This window comes from Furipterus horrens, unplaced genomic scaffold (assembly GCF_987537825.1).
Source record: "Furipterus horrens unplaced genomic scaffold, mFurHor1.1.pri manual_scaffold_6, whole genome shotgun sequence".
In the NCBI taxonomy this organism is placed as follows: domain Eukaryota; kingdom Metazoa; phylum Chordata; class Mammalia; order Chiroptera; family Furipteridae; genus Furipterus; species Furipterus horrens.
In genome coordinates, this window is record NW_028327176.1 from 128360014 (window position 1) to 128377805 (window position 17792).

At 38.4% G+C, this 17792-nt stretch overlaps 2 protein-coding genes across 2 annotated transcripts in view; one reads left to right on the forward strand and one right to left on the reverse strand.

Annotated features, from left to right (window-relative positions):
- Positions 1 to 43: 43 nt before the first annotated feature.
- On the forward strand, positions 44 to 3201 carry RWDD2A (RWD domain containing 2A). The gene is made up of 3 exons (XM_090280529.1): positions 44 to 118; positions 1110 to 1326; positions 2297 to 3201. The coding sequence occupies exons 2-3, from the start codon at positions 1123 to 1125 to the stop codon at positions 2972 to 2974; spliced, it is 882 nt and encodes a 293-aa protein (XP_090136655.1). The 5' UTR covers positions 44 to 118; positions 1110 to 1122; the 3' UTR covers positions 2975 to 3201.
- Positions 3202 to 12011: 8810 nt separating this feature from the next.
- The window catches only part of ME1 (malic enzyme 1), a 170758-nt gene continuing 164977 nt past the window's right edge, over positions 12012 to 17792 (reverse strand). Inside the window, exons 13-14 of the mRNA XM_090279624.1 lie at positions 16934 to 17032; positions 12012 to 13657 (exon numbers count right to left, since the gene is read on the reverse strand). Coding sequence (XP_090135750.1) covers positions 13487 to 13657; positions 16934 to 17032 — 270 coding nt within the window. The 3' untranslated portion in view covers positions 12012 to 13486. The remainder of the gene's footprint in view (positions 13658 to 16933; positions 17033 to 17792) is intronic.

Below are 17792 nucleotides of genomic sequence, written 5' to 3' on the forward strand. Positions count from 1 at the left end.
GGCCCCGCCCCGCCTTCTCGCGGATCGCGCGCAGCCCCTGCCTAGCTCGCGCCTGCGGGGACTGCGGATCCAGGGTCTCAGCGGGCTTGGGACTGTTTGCATTGAATGACCAGCAAGGGTGAGGCCTTCGCGGTAGTCCGGGGGTTGGGGCCCAGAGTCCCGGGCCATCCGAGCACAGCTAACGGAACATGCCCAGCCCCGCCTCCCAAATTGGGTCTGGGGGTGGTAGAGCGTATCCTTGGTCGTGGGAAGTCTGCGATCCTTATGGTCGTGTGGGGGCGGGGCGGAAGGGATGCCAGCCTCTGACAAGGTGATCTAGGCCACAATGAACGCCACCCAATTTCCTGCATCCTCATCTTCATTCTCGAGGTTCAGCTCCCAAAACTTTGACTCCGGGACGCCTTCTTAGGCCGCCGCTCGCACCCCATCTCCGCCCTGTTAACACTAAACCTCCTTTTATTTATGTAACTGTAGGACCCCCAAACCTGGGCCCCTCGAGGCAGAGGCAAATGGATCCAAATCGTCCAGAGCTCTCATGACGCCGCCCCGGTCCGGTGTGGCTCTTGGGAGAGGCGTAAATGTCCACCCTGGAGGCGATGGGGAGGAGGGGCAACTGGCGTTGGCGGCGGCGGTGCCCTCGAGACCCCAAAGCCTAGGGACCCAGAGCTCCGCCCCATCGGCACTGCGGGGCTCTCTCACCGCAGCGTCCAGCTTCGCCCACGCCAGAGACCTGGGAGGATTCAGAGGCTGGACCCCTTGCCTGTCCCAGAATTTAGGCTTTCAAAGTGTCCGCAGGTGTTTGCCAACCACTTGAATGAAATAATTAGGAACACTTGTTGAAAGTCCACGTTCCCGGATCTAGATCGGAAGCGGGATACGGGGGGAAAGGACTGGGAATCTCAATTTTAATAAAGTATCTTGGGGGATGTTGCGCATACTAGATGTTGGGGTCCAGATGATAAAGGAGAAAGAATGTCGGTGTCCGGGTTTGTGCCCCGAGCTCTCAGTGCCTAGCGTTCCTGCAAAACTGCTTCCAAGCAAAGGGGACCCTCGGGAAACTTCGCTGGGCACTGCTGACTGACTAACCCAGCGTCCCTGGGCCTTTCCAGTTTTCCTGGCAACATGTCCTCCGCTTCTATGAAAGAGTGCCTCCAACTTCAGCTGCTGGAGATGGAAATGCTGTTTTCTATGTTTCCTAACCAAGGAGAAGTAAAACTTGAAGATGTAAATGCCCTGACGAATATAAAGAGATATTTGGAAGGCACAAGGGAGGCATTGCCACCAAAAATTGAATTTGTGATTACACTCCAGATTGAGGAGCCCAAGGTAAGTGCCCTGAGTTGTTTTAACTGTTGCCTTGGAAACACTTGGAACTTCAGCTTTCAGTCCAGGAAACAAATAGAGAATATTCCAGATGTTGTTTGAAAGCAAAATATGTAAACTATGGGATGCCCTGTAAGTTGTCTTCAACAAACATCCTGAATTTTACATAAACATGCAGAGCCCTTTTTAACAAATGTGCCCCCTTTTTTCTAATTAAAAGCATCTTACTACCATTATTTTGCTCAGTCACCCAGTATTTTACCAATCATAGTACATACATGATACATGATACATCCCTTGTACATACATGATTTTTACAAATCTAAATGTGGCCTTCACCAAAACTAGCTTTTAAGGAGTAAATGAATGTTTCTTTGGAGGCACCCTAAACGCAGAAAGCAAATATAGATACAAATATCTAAATTCTAAAAATAAATTCACCTTCATTTTCCAGCATTAGCATAGCATAAGTAACAAGGGGACTAGGCATTTGAGAACAACTCTTACAGATTTTTCCCATGCATCCTTTGTCATTCCCTCAGAGGAGATGTCTTGGTTCCCCAGACTGGATTCAGTCCCCCTGGTTACATTACACATTTCAGTGGATCTCTATACTTTTCCATGGTAATGCTTCTCACCATTGAAAATTAAATACTTGCTATGTGTAATTATTTGTTTAATGTTGGTTTCCTTCACTAGGATCTAGACTTCACAAAGAGCAGAAATAGTGTCTTCACTTCTTTATTCTAGCATAGGGTACCTGGTGCATGGTTAGGTATGTTAGGTGTTCAACTGGAATGAATGAATGCATAAATGGAAGGAATAGTGTATGTAAAGTACTTAGTATGGTGTCTGGTGCTTAGCTGATCATAGTAGCAATAACTGTAACATTTAATAAAATCATGTAGTTGCCACTGATAAACTAGTTTAGGTCATTTTATGTTACTTAAATCTACTTGATTTTTATTTTAAGGTGAAAATTCATTTGCAAGTAACCATGCCTCACAGCTACCCCTATGTAGCATTGCAGCTGTTTGGACGGTCACCTGAGCTTGACAGACAACAGCAGTTACTTCTCAACAAAGGTCTCACTTCTTATATAGGGACTTTTGACCCAGGTGAGCTCTGTGTATGTGCAGCAATCCAGTGGTTACAGGACAACAGTGCTTCCTATTTCCTGAACAAAAAGTTCGTTTATGAACCATCTACACAAGCAAAGCCAGTCAAGAACACATTTCTCCGAATGTGGATCTACAGCCACCATATATATCAGCAGGACCTAAGGAAGAAGATTTTGGATGTTGGGAAAAGGTTAGATGTGACTGGATTTTGTATGACAGGAAAGCCTGGCATAATTTGTGTGGAGGGCTTCAAAGAGCACTGTGAGGAATTCTGGCACACAATTAGGTATCCCAGTTGGAAACACATTTCCTGTAAGCATGCAGAAACTATTGAAACAGAAGGAAATGGGGAGGATCTGCGCCTTTTCCATTCTTTTGAAGAATTACTCCTTGAGGCCCATGGTGACTATGGATTAAGGAATGACTATCACATGAATCTGGGCCAGTTCTTAGAATTTTTAAAAAAACACAAAAGTGAGCACGTTTTCCAGATATTATTTGGTATTGAAAGCAAAAGTTCAGATTCCTAGGAAGCTACTAAGAGGCCTGTGCTTGTAATTTCACCAAGTCAGTATTTCTGTTAATAAAACCAAAATAAAAAGGCCAGTGGCTGTTTAGCATCCCTGCAAGAAACCTAGCTCCAGAATTTTTATGTAGGCCTTTTAACTTTAAAACAGTGCATTCCTGATGTTATCTCTATGGTCTTGTGTTAACTGAGAACTATTTAATTGTAACTTAATAAAAGCAGTCAATTTAACTGGGGAAGCTGATTTGATTAAAGAGGGGTCTGAACCTCATAGTTCATGTCACTAGTCCAACTGCAGCTCTGAATTCATAAATGGGAATAACATCTCTCCTTTTCACGATGCTAGCATACAGTTGGCACACCACATTCTGTTTCTTTCATTATTGGAGATGAATTTTAAATCAACTTTAAAATGAGAACAAAGAGAGAGCATATTTACTACATTTCTTACTTTATGTTGAGCCCCCTATTTTGAGTTTTTTCTTTCAGTAAAACCAGATCCTATCTGTAATGGCAGAGGAATCAGAAGTCTCCACAGTAATGAAGACAGCACGTGTTCTTTGGCTGTTTACATCAGTTGATGAATGACACTAAGACTAATGACATCAATAATCTTAGTTCAGTTCTTATCCACAAAAAAAGATGATTTCTTGTCTACAAGGTGTTCCACAGGTAATGCATACTGGCCATGTTTGCCGAGGTGCCAGGGCGAGAGTGGCAAGAGGGCCATTGTGGATGCCTCTGGACCATCATGTTACTGGGGGGGAAAACATCAAGCTCTACATTTTGGTGATAAGTCGCTGTCATCTCTTCTGAAAATTCCAAGCACCACAGTCTTCATCAGCCTTTTCAAAATGAGTTTAATTTAATAATAACTCCTATTAAAGTAGCACTTGCCAAATCTTTTCATTACAAAATATCTTCCCCTGCCCAAGAATTTCTGAGTCTCCTTTGTGTCAAGGAGTGCCCTGAGCTGCGTCCCTGCAGCTTTCTCTGGTTTCCGTGGTCTCTGCCTACTACTGCTCTTTCTCTGCTGGGTCCCAGGCACCCCACTGATGTCATGGTTCCCTCAGGATGCCAAAGCTGGATGCTGAGATTTAGTCCCTTGGAGTGGAATCCCTCAGGTCCCATATTGTCATACACTTTTAGATGCCAGTCATTGTGGCATGTGCTTAGAGAATTTTTGAATAGTTCATGCTGGTTTTACACTGTGTCTAAGATGTAGACACATGTCCTTGGGCTAGGATGAGGACAAATTGAATAGCAGATTGACTCGTGACCTTGAAGCCTTGGAACTGGGTCCACTCTGTTCTGCCTATGCTCTTAGCTCAGAATGAGTTTACTTTCAGGGCACAACACAGAGGCTCTGTCATGGGCCTGCCTTGCCAGACCATTCAGCCTGCACATCCTAGCCTTGGATGTGGCTGGGACTCAAGCTGGAGCCTCACACTACACTTATTTTTCAATATATATATATATATATATATATATATACACACACACATATATTTATATATATATATATATATATATACATATATAAAAAGAAAAAATAAGACTTATATGGACTGAAACAACTTTATATAGAAGTCAATGTCCCATATAATCTCCCCCAAAGTATGATTAGCATTCATAAGCTTTTCAGCTCTAAACAGATTAACTCCACTCATATTTTTTCTTTGAAATTAGACAATAATATGTGCCAAGCACCTAATATGTTCCTAAATCACTCAGAGGTATTCCTATGATTAATTTTGCAAAAGTAGTGACAGATAAGCTTAAAAGAACTGAAATATAGAACAAAATAGATTATGTACACAAAGGAATAAATTTTAGCTGTGGAATCTTTTTTTGCTTCTGTAGCTATATCTGATAATTTTTCAGAACCTACTTTTATGTGACCAATATGAGCATATAGTGATACTTTATTCTTATCAGAAACACTAATAATAGACACTAATTATCAGAGAAGTGTAGGTTTTTATAGAAGAAATACAAATATGATCATTCAAAACTCAGCTGTGTGTGTACAGTAGACTGCTAGTTTTGTCTGCTCAGTCTGATAAAAAGCATGTAGTACCCCACACGCACACACAGACTTTGGGGAACTACCCCATCTTTGGTCTGGGAGAAATAATTGAAATTAAACCACCCACTGGGAGCCTCCCATAAGGATAGTTTTGATCTCTTGCTTCTTAAAGCTGCGGTGCCACCTTCATTTCTGGCCTGCTGAATGCTGGGTTGTTTAATACCTGCTTTGAGCTACCCAACACCTTCCCTTTTTTTCTTGAAAGACTGGTACCTATTGCTTGTCACTGAAGAATCCTGATACTGTATACATACCTTATATTTTAAAAAGTTATTTGGAAAGAATGCTCACTATAAATTTATTGAATTAAATTACCATTTCTTCAAGTATGTTCTTTCGCTTTTTGTTCCTTATTGGTCTAGTATGTGCTAGGCTAATGACTGAGGATACGTGTATAATAGATTGAGGACTGGGCCAGGTGATTTGATGGACCACAACACAAGGACTTCTAAAACATCCCACATTAAATCCAAAATATGTTGTCTGTGGATTTGTTTCCATATATGACTGCATTCTAAGAACTTGAGAATGCCCTGAGGGAGTCTAGCTGAGGTCTTCACAGAACTCTCTGAACAGGATAATTTTCTTTCATTTGCTTTTACCCTAAGTAGCTCAGTGTGAAGTCAAAAGGCTAGGTATTTTCTTAAGAGGGCATAGTTTGCTCAAAAATCCTATTTTTATGCAGAATCCTGATTTGCCTCAAAACTCTGAGACCATTTGATCTCCCTCATAAAATGCACATGGTAGAACTACTTTCACTGCAGCCAGGATCAGCTGGAGAGGCCTTTTTTAAAGACCAGTTAAAGCTAGAAGCATTTGGATCACCCATAAGTAGGTTTGAGTATAGTGGACACAAAATTCAAAGAAGCCCACCAAACACTGCAGTTCCTCCTTAGTCATAAGTGGAACAAAGTACACAATTTGTTTGCTATTATGGAGGGGACACTCCAACATGCACCAGACACTGGACCTCCTCAAATATGGCTGAGGTGGAAGACTCTTGTGCTTTCTTTGTATTGATCATCTACCCTTTGGCACAGTGTAACTTAGCAGGTAGCCATGGAACCTGATGACACCTGTGCTCCTGGTCCTCTGAGCACAGCATCGCCAATGTATGTGTTAGACCAGTGTGATGCCCTGTACAATAGTGAGATAATTAAGGTCTAGTGACAATAATTATATTCTGGGACAGTGTCAGAGAATGAATAAAACATTGACTACAGACCATCTATAATGTTGCTTGTTGACAGCACAAACTGCTTTGAGGCCCTCTACTTAACTGGAATAAAGGAGAACAAGCAAAAAATCACTGGCCAAGTCCATAGCTACCTACTGATTTACTCCAACAAAGAAAACCTGTCTGACAGCAGCTGCTGTTCTTCAAGATCCATCTGTCTCACGCACATGCCAAAGATCATGTTAATTCTAGGTGTGGTAAGAATCACACCCCTGCTTATTTTAAAGTTTTTGATGGTGGGACTTATCCCTGCAAATTATTTGGTACTTTCTGCCAGAATAACCCTTTTGTTATACATCAGGGATCCACGGTGGGGATATTGCCATAGATGATGAAGAACTCAATTCTAACTCTTCACTGGGAAAATACTAGATGGATTTATTCCTATAGCATACACTTTGTCACTTAGACCACAATGGTTTCAGAGTCTCCAGAAATTTGTATTCATTCAGACTATGGCTGGATGATTTCCAAAAGGCCTAGGGTTTTCTTTATGCAGTGTACTGCTATCCTAGTAAATGGAGCCACAAAGGAAGATGTTGGAAACATCTATATTACAGAGTTCTTCACCTTCAAGGTCATTTATTCATATCTGTGACTGGCAATGTGGTAAGGGCTGTGACACTCAGTCTTGGTGGCTGTAGTCAGGCTTTTCTGCTGATGTTATACATATCAAGTAGACTTGTGTAGGTTGCCCACATAGTTAGACCTAAGCCAAGCTGATATACTCTGCTGTGGCAGTATCAGTTGTATACACTGGCATTCATTTTTCTTAGTGCATGTGCTGCCCTAATTATTACATTTTTCACCCAGATTTCAGGACATGGGGCCCTGTGATTTACTGGCCACCAGCAAAGATTTCTGTAGACTAAACTATTCTGAGTACAGTAGATATGCTTCTATTATAATTGTTTCCACTTACTTCCAGTTGTTAATTACTGCAAAGTGCTGCTCTTAAAATTCTATCAACCCCAAGATTCTGACATCTCCATTGAAATAGGGAGCCCATTTCAACCATAGCATTTCCCATAATCCTCCACAGCTTGCAGAGGAGAGTCATTAAAATGCTTTTCATGTCCTCAACAAATATTAGCAAACTGAATTCAACAATACATTAAAAGGATCACACACCATGAATAAGAGCATTATTCCTGTGATGCAAGGATGTTTCAACACCAGCAAATCAACCAATGTGATATACCACATTAACAAAATGAAGGATAAAAATTATAAGGTCATCTCAACAGATAAAGAAGCATATAACAAAATTCAACATCCATTTACAATAAAAACTTTCAAAAAATTATGTATAGAGGGAACATACTCCAACATAATACAGGGCATATATAATGAGCAGAAAGCTAATACCACACTTAATGATAAAAAGCTGAAGGCTTTTCCTCTAAGATCAGAAACAAGACAAGGATGCCCACTCTTACCACTTTTATTCAACATAGTATTTAAAGTCATAGCCAGAGCAATTAGGCAAGAAAAAGAAGTAAAGGCATCAAAATTGGAAAGGAAGAGGTAAAACTGCCTCTATTTGAGATGTCATGATATTATATACAAAAACTACCAAAATGCAATACTGTTAGAATTATTAAACATATTCAGTAAAGTTGCAAGACAAAAAATCAATATTGAAAAGTCTGTTGATTTCTATACACTAATAACAAACTATAAGAAAGAGAAATTAAGAAAAGTATCTCGTTTATAATTGCATTAAAAAGAATGAAATACCTAGGAATAAACTGACCCAAGGAGGTGAAACCGCTGTACACTGAAAACTATAGGACACTAATGAAAGAAATTAAAAATGCAAATAAATAGAAAGATATTCCATGCTCAATGATTGGAAGAGTTAAAATTGTTAAAATGTCCATAATACTCAAAGCAATCTACAGATTCAATGCAATCCCTATCCCAATTCTAATAGCATTTTTCATAGAATAAATAATCAATTCTAAAATGTGTATGGAACCAAAAAAGACCCCCAAATAGCCAAGACAATCTTGGGAAAAAACAAAGCTGGAGGCATCATGTACCCTGATTTCAAACTACACTTCAAAGCTGTAGTTGTCAAAACAGGCCGGTGTTGGCATAAAAACAGACACATAGATCAATGAAACAGAACAGAGATCCCAGAAATAAATCCACACAAATACAGTCAATTAATCATGACAAATGAGCCAAAAATATACAATGGGGAAAGGACAGTCTATTCAATAAATGGTGCTGGAAAAACAGGACCACTTACACAAAAATTAATTCAAAATGGATTAAAGAGTTGAATGAAAGACCTGAAACCATAAAACTCCTAGAAGAAAACATAGGAAGTAAACTCCTTGACACTGATCTTGGCAATGATATATTTTTTTTTAATTTGACACCAAAAGCAAAGGCAACAAAAATGCAAATAAACCAGTGGTATTACATCAAACTAAAAAGCTCTGCACAGCAAAGGCAACCCTCAACAAAATATAAAGGCAATCTATTGAATGGATGAAAATATTTGAATCATATATCTAATAAGGGATTTGTAGCCAAAAAAATATAAAAACTTATACAACTCAGTAATAGCAAAAAAAGAAATCTGATTAAAAATAGGAAGATGATCTGAATAGACATTTTAAAAACCATAATGAGGTATCATTGAATAGCTATTATCAAAATGACAAGAAATAAGTGTTGTTGAGGATGTGGGGAGAAGAGAACCCTTGTGCACTGTTGGTGGGAATGTAAATTGGTGTAAACATTATGGAAAGCAGTATGGAAGTTCTGAAAAAATTTAAAAATAGAACTACCATATATGATCCAGGAATTCTACTTCTGGGTATTTATCTGTAGAAAGCGAAAACACTAATTCATACAAATATATAGGCTCCATGTTCACTGCAGCATTATTTACAATAGGTAAGACATGGAAACAAACCAAGTGTCCAACAACGGGTGAATGGGCAAAGAAAATGTAGTATATACGAATGTTATTCATCTATAAAAAGAGTAAAGCCCTGGCTGGTGTGGTTCAGTGGACTGAGTGCCAGCCTGTGAACCAAAAGGTTGCCAGTTCTATTTCCAGTCAGGGCACATGCCTGGGTTGCGGCCAGGTCCCAAGTTGCGGGTGTGTGAGAGACAACCACACATTAATGTTTCTCTCGCTCACCTCACTTCTTTCTTTCCTTCCCCTCCCTTTGAAAATAAATTTTAAAAAATTTTTAAGTAAAATCTTGCCATTTGTGACATGGAAAACCTTGAGGGCATTATGCTATGTAAAATAAACTTGTATGTGGAATCTAAAGCAAATAGATAAGTAAATAAACAAAACACAGAGCTCATAGCTACAGAAAATAGATTGGTGGTTGCCAGAGATGGGGATTGGGAGAAATTGGTGAGAGGAGTCAAATGCACAAATTTCCAGTTATAAAGTAAGTCATGGGGATGTAATGTATAGCATGGTGACCATAGTTGATAATACTGTTATTGCATATTTGAAAGTTGCTAAAAGAGTAAATCTCGCAAGTTCTCATTAGAAGAAAAAAAATTTTTTGTAACTATGTGTGGTGACAGATGGTAACTAGACTTATTGTGCTAACCATTTTGCCATATACACAAATATCAAATATCAAATCATGTTGTACACCTAAAACTAATATAATGTTATATGTTAATTATACCCCAATTAAAAAAATATTTTTCATGGATGCAGCTAGTCCCTTCAGTAATGTGTCTCTCAAGGCCTTACTGAGAGTCACTGGTAGGTCCTCTTGGGATACTTAGTTAGGAAATTATTAGGATTAGAATGGTCTGATTTGGACAGAAAAATCCACTCCAATATTCTTATTTTTGTAAATCTTCGAATCCCTTTATATTATTTCAAGGTTTGTGTTCTCAATTTTATATAATGTGGGTCATTATTAATTCTAAATTTCAGTCAACTAAGTGAACCAACAAGTGGAATCACTTTAAACTGCTTAGGGCAGCTCATTGAATCCAGAACCTGTGGCAAGTACTCCCTATCAAACAAGTCTACCCAATCCAAAAAGATACCTCTCCTTCCTCAGTACATTTTTAGAATCCCAAACATTTTCCTCAAGTGTTGCCTATATAAATGAGCAAAGCCTAGAATTGTTGGAGTAGGATTCTTCTCCTGGGTTTGGCTTCTTACTTGTCTCCACTACAGCTCCTCTCCATGCTGGAATCATATATTATGTGTGCAGAAATAAGGAGAAGCAGGGTGGGAGGAGCAGGAGGTAAACTGGATGAGGTCATTACAGTATCTTAAAGCAAGACAATAACAACATCCTTAGCTGGAAGAGCTCCTGCTTTAATTAGCAAGATTGGACATGTCAAGTGTTCCAGCTTGCCTGGTGTTGAGGGGTTGAGGGGTTTCCTGGGACACAGGACTTTCAGTAATCAAACATGAGCTGTAGTTCACCTAGTGCAGGGTGTCACAAGTCTGTCAAATCCCCCTTGCCATATATCCCCATTCCAAATCAGTATGTGTCCTGATCCATACTTTTAACTTTCACATGAGGCCTGGGGAGTCTCTGAATGCAACTTCTGGCAGAATTTGGCAAACAGCTAGTTAAGTAAAACACTGGTTTTCAGCTATTTCAGGCTTACAGCTGGTAAGAGAGAAGATATCCTTTTAGCAAAAACATAGGCATTTTTCTCGTTTTTATATTGTGCCTTCAGCTGTGAATTTAAGCCTTTGAGCCTACATTTTCTTTTTTTATGACTCCATTTCTGTAGAGCAACCAACCCATCCCACTCCTGGATTTCTTCATCCTCTACAGCTTTATGGAAGCAGCCCTATAGCAGCCAAAACCCTTCAATTTTTTAGCCTCATGTTTGTGCTTTTGAGGTCCCAATGATATTTTTATTAGCTTTATATTTTACCATTCATACTTAGGACTTTAACCCATTTAAAGTCTACCTTTTTCTATAGTGTAGGGCAAGGTTCCAGTTTAAACTTTCTCCATGTGGTAGGCCAGTTTTCCTAATCCTTTAACTACACGCTCTCTTCTGCTGATTGTTGTGCAACCTGTGTAATCCATATGTTCAGGGGGCCTCTGTCAGCTTTCTGTTCTATTCCATTATTCTGTATGCTCTCATGACTGATGTATATGTAAATATATGGACATTGGAGGCTTAGTATGAACAAAATAATGTAAAATATTTCATTAATACTTTTTATATTGATTACATGTTGAAATTATAATATTCTGAATATGTTGGTTTATAAAATAAATTCCACCTTTCTTCTTTTTATGAGGGTACTAGAAATTAAACATGTGGCTCACTTTCTTTCTCTATTAGACAGTGCTGTTCTAGACTGTACTCTAGTGAAAAGAGAACAGACTAAGAAAGATAAACATAGAGTTAGAGCCCACTTCTTCAATTATTAATTCTGTGGACATGGCAAGTTACTCAAAATATCTACTTCATAAGGGAATTATGGGAACTATATTAAATAAGATAATGTATACAGAATACATGATATCTAATAAGTAACCATCCAATCCTTGTTTCATTATCTTTCTCTTAGGAAAGGAAGTAGTTCATTCATCATAGTATACAACATGTAATAAATGAACTTCATATTGGAATTAGCTATTAGAATATTTTTAAATTCATAACATACTGTCATATGACGACCCATTAAGACCCGGTATTATTTTAAAATGTAATGATACTTTTAAAAGAAAAAAACAATTATTTTGTGATTTTATTCATTCATTTTTTTATGCTTTAATAAATCTTTTGCATAGGTAAGTCCATTGAGTTAGAGCTACAAGACAACATGGAAACAGACAAAAATTAGGTGTTCTGGATCTTCTCAAAAATAACTATGTTGAGGAAATTCTTGACTAAATGTTACCTTTAGAAATACCCCCTTCCCTTCTACTCACATTTAAAACAATTTGTGTAACCTCCAACTTCCAATAAAATCATTTTTATAATATAGTTTACCTTGAACATCTCTTTATAATCTTTAAAAGTATTACTTCAAAACCAGAAAATTCTCCAAAAAATTCTAATAAGTAGCAAATGTTATTGCACCTGAGCTTATGAATTTAAAATTGTTTCGATTGATTCAGTGACTAATTTCTAAAGTAAAATTTGAAACTAACAGAATTTCTTGGCTGTGACTACTAATGGTAATTAGAATATTTTAATATCTAATGTAAAGCTAATTTCCGATATTGGAGAAGTGGCTACAAAATTTTCTCCAAGTTCAGAGTAAATTGTGTTTATTGTAACAACACAGTGAGCTCTTAATTACCTGAGCAAATCAAGAGGACGTGAGAGCAGACCACTCGAGTGGGAACCCAGTTTGTCTGAGAACAGTGCTCTTGCTCCTGAGTCGGAGACCATTGTCTTGAGAGGTCAACCCGCAGACAGCCCTTTCTCAAGGAGCTTACCTACTCTCTTCTCAGCTCTTCTCACTGCTCAGGCTGTGCTGAACTGAAGGTACCTACTTCAGGAACGAAGCCATAGTCATCAAAGGCCAGACAGTGGTAGTATGGGCACTCAGTCGGGCGGAAAGAGAGGTGCTGTTAGAAGGGATCTCTGATGGAGGCCACGGTGGTAAGAAGATATAGCCATGGGGAAAGACTGTTAAAATCTAAGGCTGTCCAGGGCTTTGTAAACAGCAATGATCTTTCTCAGAAATGCTAGAATTGTTTACTAAAAGAACAAATATAGACTAGAATTGGAATAAAATAACTGAGAAATTGTATTTCTCTAGGCAACAGTGTTGTTTCTGTTTTTAGCAAAGGTTCAGCTATGTCTAAATATATTTCTGTCTTTATATGTATATATAAACATGGTCAACAAAAAATTATGGGTTGGATTTTAATCATATCAATTTGTTACTAATTTTGGACTCCCCATTAGTTCCCTATCTAAAAACAATTGAGTTTCTCAGTAGTAGGTACAATAGCTTTTAAAAAGAACTTGGGCAAAATAAGATAGAAATCTTAAATAACCAGAAAGTAAATAAAGAAAAACTATCTAGTGTGATGTTTACCCTAAAGTATATTACTGTTTTCCATAAATTTTTAGATTGTTAAAGTAAAATTATCTTAATCTAGGATATCATAAATCATTATAAAAGATTCCAATCTTTAAAAATTATGAAAGACTTCAAGATCTCATTAATGGACTTAGAAATATCAACCATTACGCTACTGTTCAAGTTTGGTCTGTACTTTCTGGGCCTCTTCAGGCCAGGAATAACAGTCAGGAAGAATCTGGTCATAACTGGGGCTGTACATCTGAGAGCGGACAAACGCTTCCTTATTTGGGGGTTCAGGATAAACTGTGGCTGTCTTTTCTTGGTATGCATCTTTCACAATCTAGAAATAGAAAAAGAATATTAGTTAATTTAATGAACAATGGTGATAGCACATGCCAAAAGTTGTTACCTGTTTTCAAAAAATTAATTTATAACTTAAATCATGTCTGTTTTCAAAAAGTTGTATTATAAAAGCACACATATACAAAGATATAAAATTAAAACACAATTATATATGACATAGCAAGAGGCGAATATAATATCAGCATCAAAGGAAAGTGTGCATAATAGATTTAATCAAAGGTGATCTACCAGAATTTCTCAGATAAGACAGTAGTAAATGTCTTAAACTGACCTGACTGATATATCGTAATATTCCTCCTAAGTTTGAACTCAGACACCTTGCAGTTTTAACAATACCCATTCTGACCGATGCCTCTTACAAAATCTCTATTTACTCCAGTGCCTCCTGAGCGTACCCGCCCCCCCAGATCAGCAAGACCCCACGGGCAGTCTCAGTGGCTGCAGCACGATCACAGCATTTGTTGCTTCCATGTCTGTGTCACGCTCCCCATTCTAGTCCCCAGTTGGGGAACCCTTACCACAGTGCTGGCTCTCTCATTCCATGGCCCTCTCCTGCCATGTCCTACTGCTCTCAACCTTACTTGAGCCCGTGTGATTACACATTATGCTTTTGTCTTCCTTTAAAAAAAATAAAATGAAGAACTTCCTCTCATATTCTCACAGGCAACTTCAAACCATCCCCTTGTCAAGTCTCCATTTAACTCTCCTCACTCTACTGAGAAATTTCCAACTAACTGGAGAAAACATCTCACCTTCCCTTTTCATCAACTCGAACTACCTCCTCTTTATCCTCAAACATCTTAACTTATTTCATAAAAATTCATTGTCCCTCTTGTTAAATCAGTCACTCCATATGTTTTCTTAAACTCACTCCAGTTTCACTGAGGAGCTATTTGTATGATAAACTTATTTGAATAAGACTGATTTTGAAGAATATAAGAATAATTTTTCAATAAGTATCTCTTCTAACTTTAAAATTATGCATTTATAAAAAGCTATGGTTATAAAGAATATGCTGTACGGTGGAGAAAAGCTTATGAAAAAATCAGAAAAAAGGTATGTATACACCCTATATTATTATAATGATGACAGGGAAAAAAGCAAACAAATGAAAAAGGCTGGAAGCACACACAACAAAAAGATAATAATGCTTATGTTAGAAAAGTAAAATAGTAGGTATTTTCCTCTTCTCTATTTCCAAGGTGCCTAAAATGTGGTAGTATTGCTTTTCAAACAGTTTTTCTTTTTTGAGATATAATTCACTTACCACAAAAATTCAACCATTTTAAGTATAAAATTCAATTATTTTTGTAAGTTTTAAAGAGTTGTACAACTGTTACCAAATCCAGTTTCGGAACATTTCCAGCACTTCAAAAAGCTCCCTCATGCCTGTCTGCAATGGCCATATTACTTTCATAATAAAATGCATTGTTTCATTTCTGACATAGGCTATGTGGAATTTCATTCCTTTCTCTGCTCCCAGGACACACTATCTCAGTGAAATCCTCACTTTCTCCTGCTTGTCAATGCCAAACTCTCTGGAAGAGTGGCTTAGACTTGATTGCTTTCCTAATTCTCCCCGGGCTTCTTAACTTCTTTCACGACTGAAATTGTTTTGTAGAAGTTTCTAAAGACTTCTTAAGTATAAATAAAAGTTGTCATCATTTAAACTAGTTTTTCCCCCAGGATTTGATTCTCTTAATCACAATTTCCACCCTCATCCTGAGTGTGTGTCTTCTCTAATTTCTGAAATGCTGTGAAGCTTTGAGTCTCTAATTAAAATCACAACTACTCTTCAAAACTGCCTTCTTACTTCTAGACAGAAAATAAACTATGTTCTATCTTTGGCTTTCTTTCCTTGTCATAGTTGCTCTCTTATAATTCCAGCTACTGTTCAGTGTAATAACAATTCAAACTAGTTAAAGATGAGCAGACACACATTAGGAGAAAATATGAGCATGCTCTTTCAAAAATAACCAAGTAAATTATCTTAAGATGTTTGAAAGATTACTTGGTTTTTGAAGCATTTACCCTCAATCAATAAGATAAACAATGACATAGGAACCCTAAATGGTATTGTTTTGATAAACTTGCTAACAGCTTTAATTGTCCACCAGGAACAGTTTTGCCTCTGAGGAAACACTTGGCAACACCCAGAATCACTTACGGTTGTCATAGCTGTAAGAGGCTATGGTCATCTGGTAGAAAAAGGCCAGGGATGCTGCTAAATACCCTACAATGCCCAGGACAGCCCCCCACAACAAAGAATTATCCAGCCAAAATGCGCATGAGGCTGAGAAACCCTAGTTTAAACATATAACTACTATCAGGCGCTGAACTATGTCACCCCACAATGTTGAATTCTTAACGCTCAGCACCTCAGAAGGTGACTGTATTTGGAGATAGGGCTGTTAAGAGGTAATTAAGGTAAAATGAGGCTGTTTGGGCAGGCCCTAACCCACGCTGACTGATGTTTGTATAAGGGTAGAACTGAACAAAGGAATGCCAGGGATGCGCACGCACAGAGGAAAGGCCACATGAGGATGCAGAGGAGGCAGTCACATCTACAAGCCATGGGAGAGGCCGCCACAGAAATGAGACCTGTCTACGCCTCCATCTTAGATTTCTAGCTGCTAGAACTGTGGGAAAATAAATTTGTTTTTAAATCACCCAGTCTGTGGTATTTTGTTATGGCTTCCCTGGTAAACTAATAGCTATATTCCAAAAATGTCCATTTCTCTCTCAGTTATAGAGAATTCTCTGCCTTTAGGTTCTTCTTGGCTGATTCCTTCCATAGCTCTTCTGCCATCCCAACAGCTTTAGGTTCTCTGCTGTCATCACTTTGCCTTCTGCCCAGTTTTATCAGTTGTGACCTTTCAGATGCCACACATCACAGAGATGTGGACACACAGGTGGTGTAGCTGTTCAAGGCTACTCTATCACGTCTGCAATATTTTGGTGACTTTCTTAGTTGTGATATGAAAGATACGCACTAAAAAAAGGTCAAGTGGAGGAGACCTAACTGAAAGTAAACCCTAATGAATTACTTAAATTAGAGGAGAGAAAAAAAAAATAGGGAAATTAATGATTCAGCCCAAATCTTCCATTCCTACAGATCAAACAGTTCCTGAGCTCTGCGCAGGCACTCTGCCTTCTGACATAATTACAAAAAAGTGGATTTTTAATACCCAAAAATGCATACTTAGCACTAGAAAAAAGGAAAAATAATGAGGATGAACAAGAATAGTTTTACCTTTTCTGCGATTTTCAAAGAAATGTCTCTGATGGTGTTCAAAGGAGGATAAAGCCGGCCCTCTTCCAAGTGCTCATCTGACACTTGCTGAGCTATAACCTTAAAAAATGAAAGACAAGAATGTTTGTACTTCACACCATACAATGTGGGGGTTATGAGGATAACTAAGTGAATGGTCACATATATGGTCATGTACAGAAGGAGATCACATTAATGTGATCATTTAATTTCATCTGCTCCTTTATCAATGGAAAAACCGAGCCCAGAGAGGTTTTGGTGATTGGTGGGATCACACAATTAGTGAAAATGATGGAAACAGAATTTGGATTTCCACTTAATCCATTTCCTCTTCTACTGTACCATGAAATGCCAGCAGCTCTGCCATTTGGGGAAAGAGGAGTAAGGAAATGAGAGGAGGATGACAGACATGCTGGGAAAGGAGCCTGAAGGTACGGAGGGCAGGTATCCCAAGCTGATCGTGCCATTACTCCAGCTCACATAGCCTTGCGTAGGAGGTAGAGCAGGAGGCTGAGACACCTATTTCAGAGTCACACTGCAAGTAGGACTTTAACCTTACGCAGACTCTGGATTATCTGAATCACCTAACTAGCCTCAGTATTTGCTGCCCCCAAACCATTCCATATTCCTGAATCAAACAGTATATATTTAAAAATTTGCTAAGAGGGTAGATCTTATAAGTGTTCTTACTACAACAACTTTTCATATGTCAATGATAACTAAATAAAGTAGTTTTAAAAAACTGAGACAAATTGACATTATGTGTCTCCTGTTGTGACACACTGAGAAGGACACACTCATTAGGCATGGAATGCTTCTAACAAAACCATGTAACTTGAAT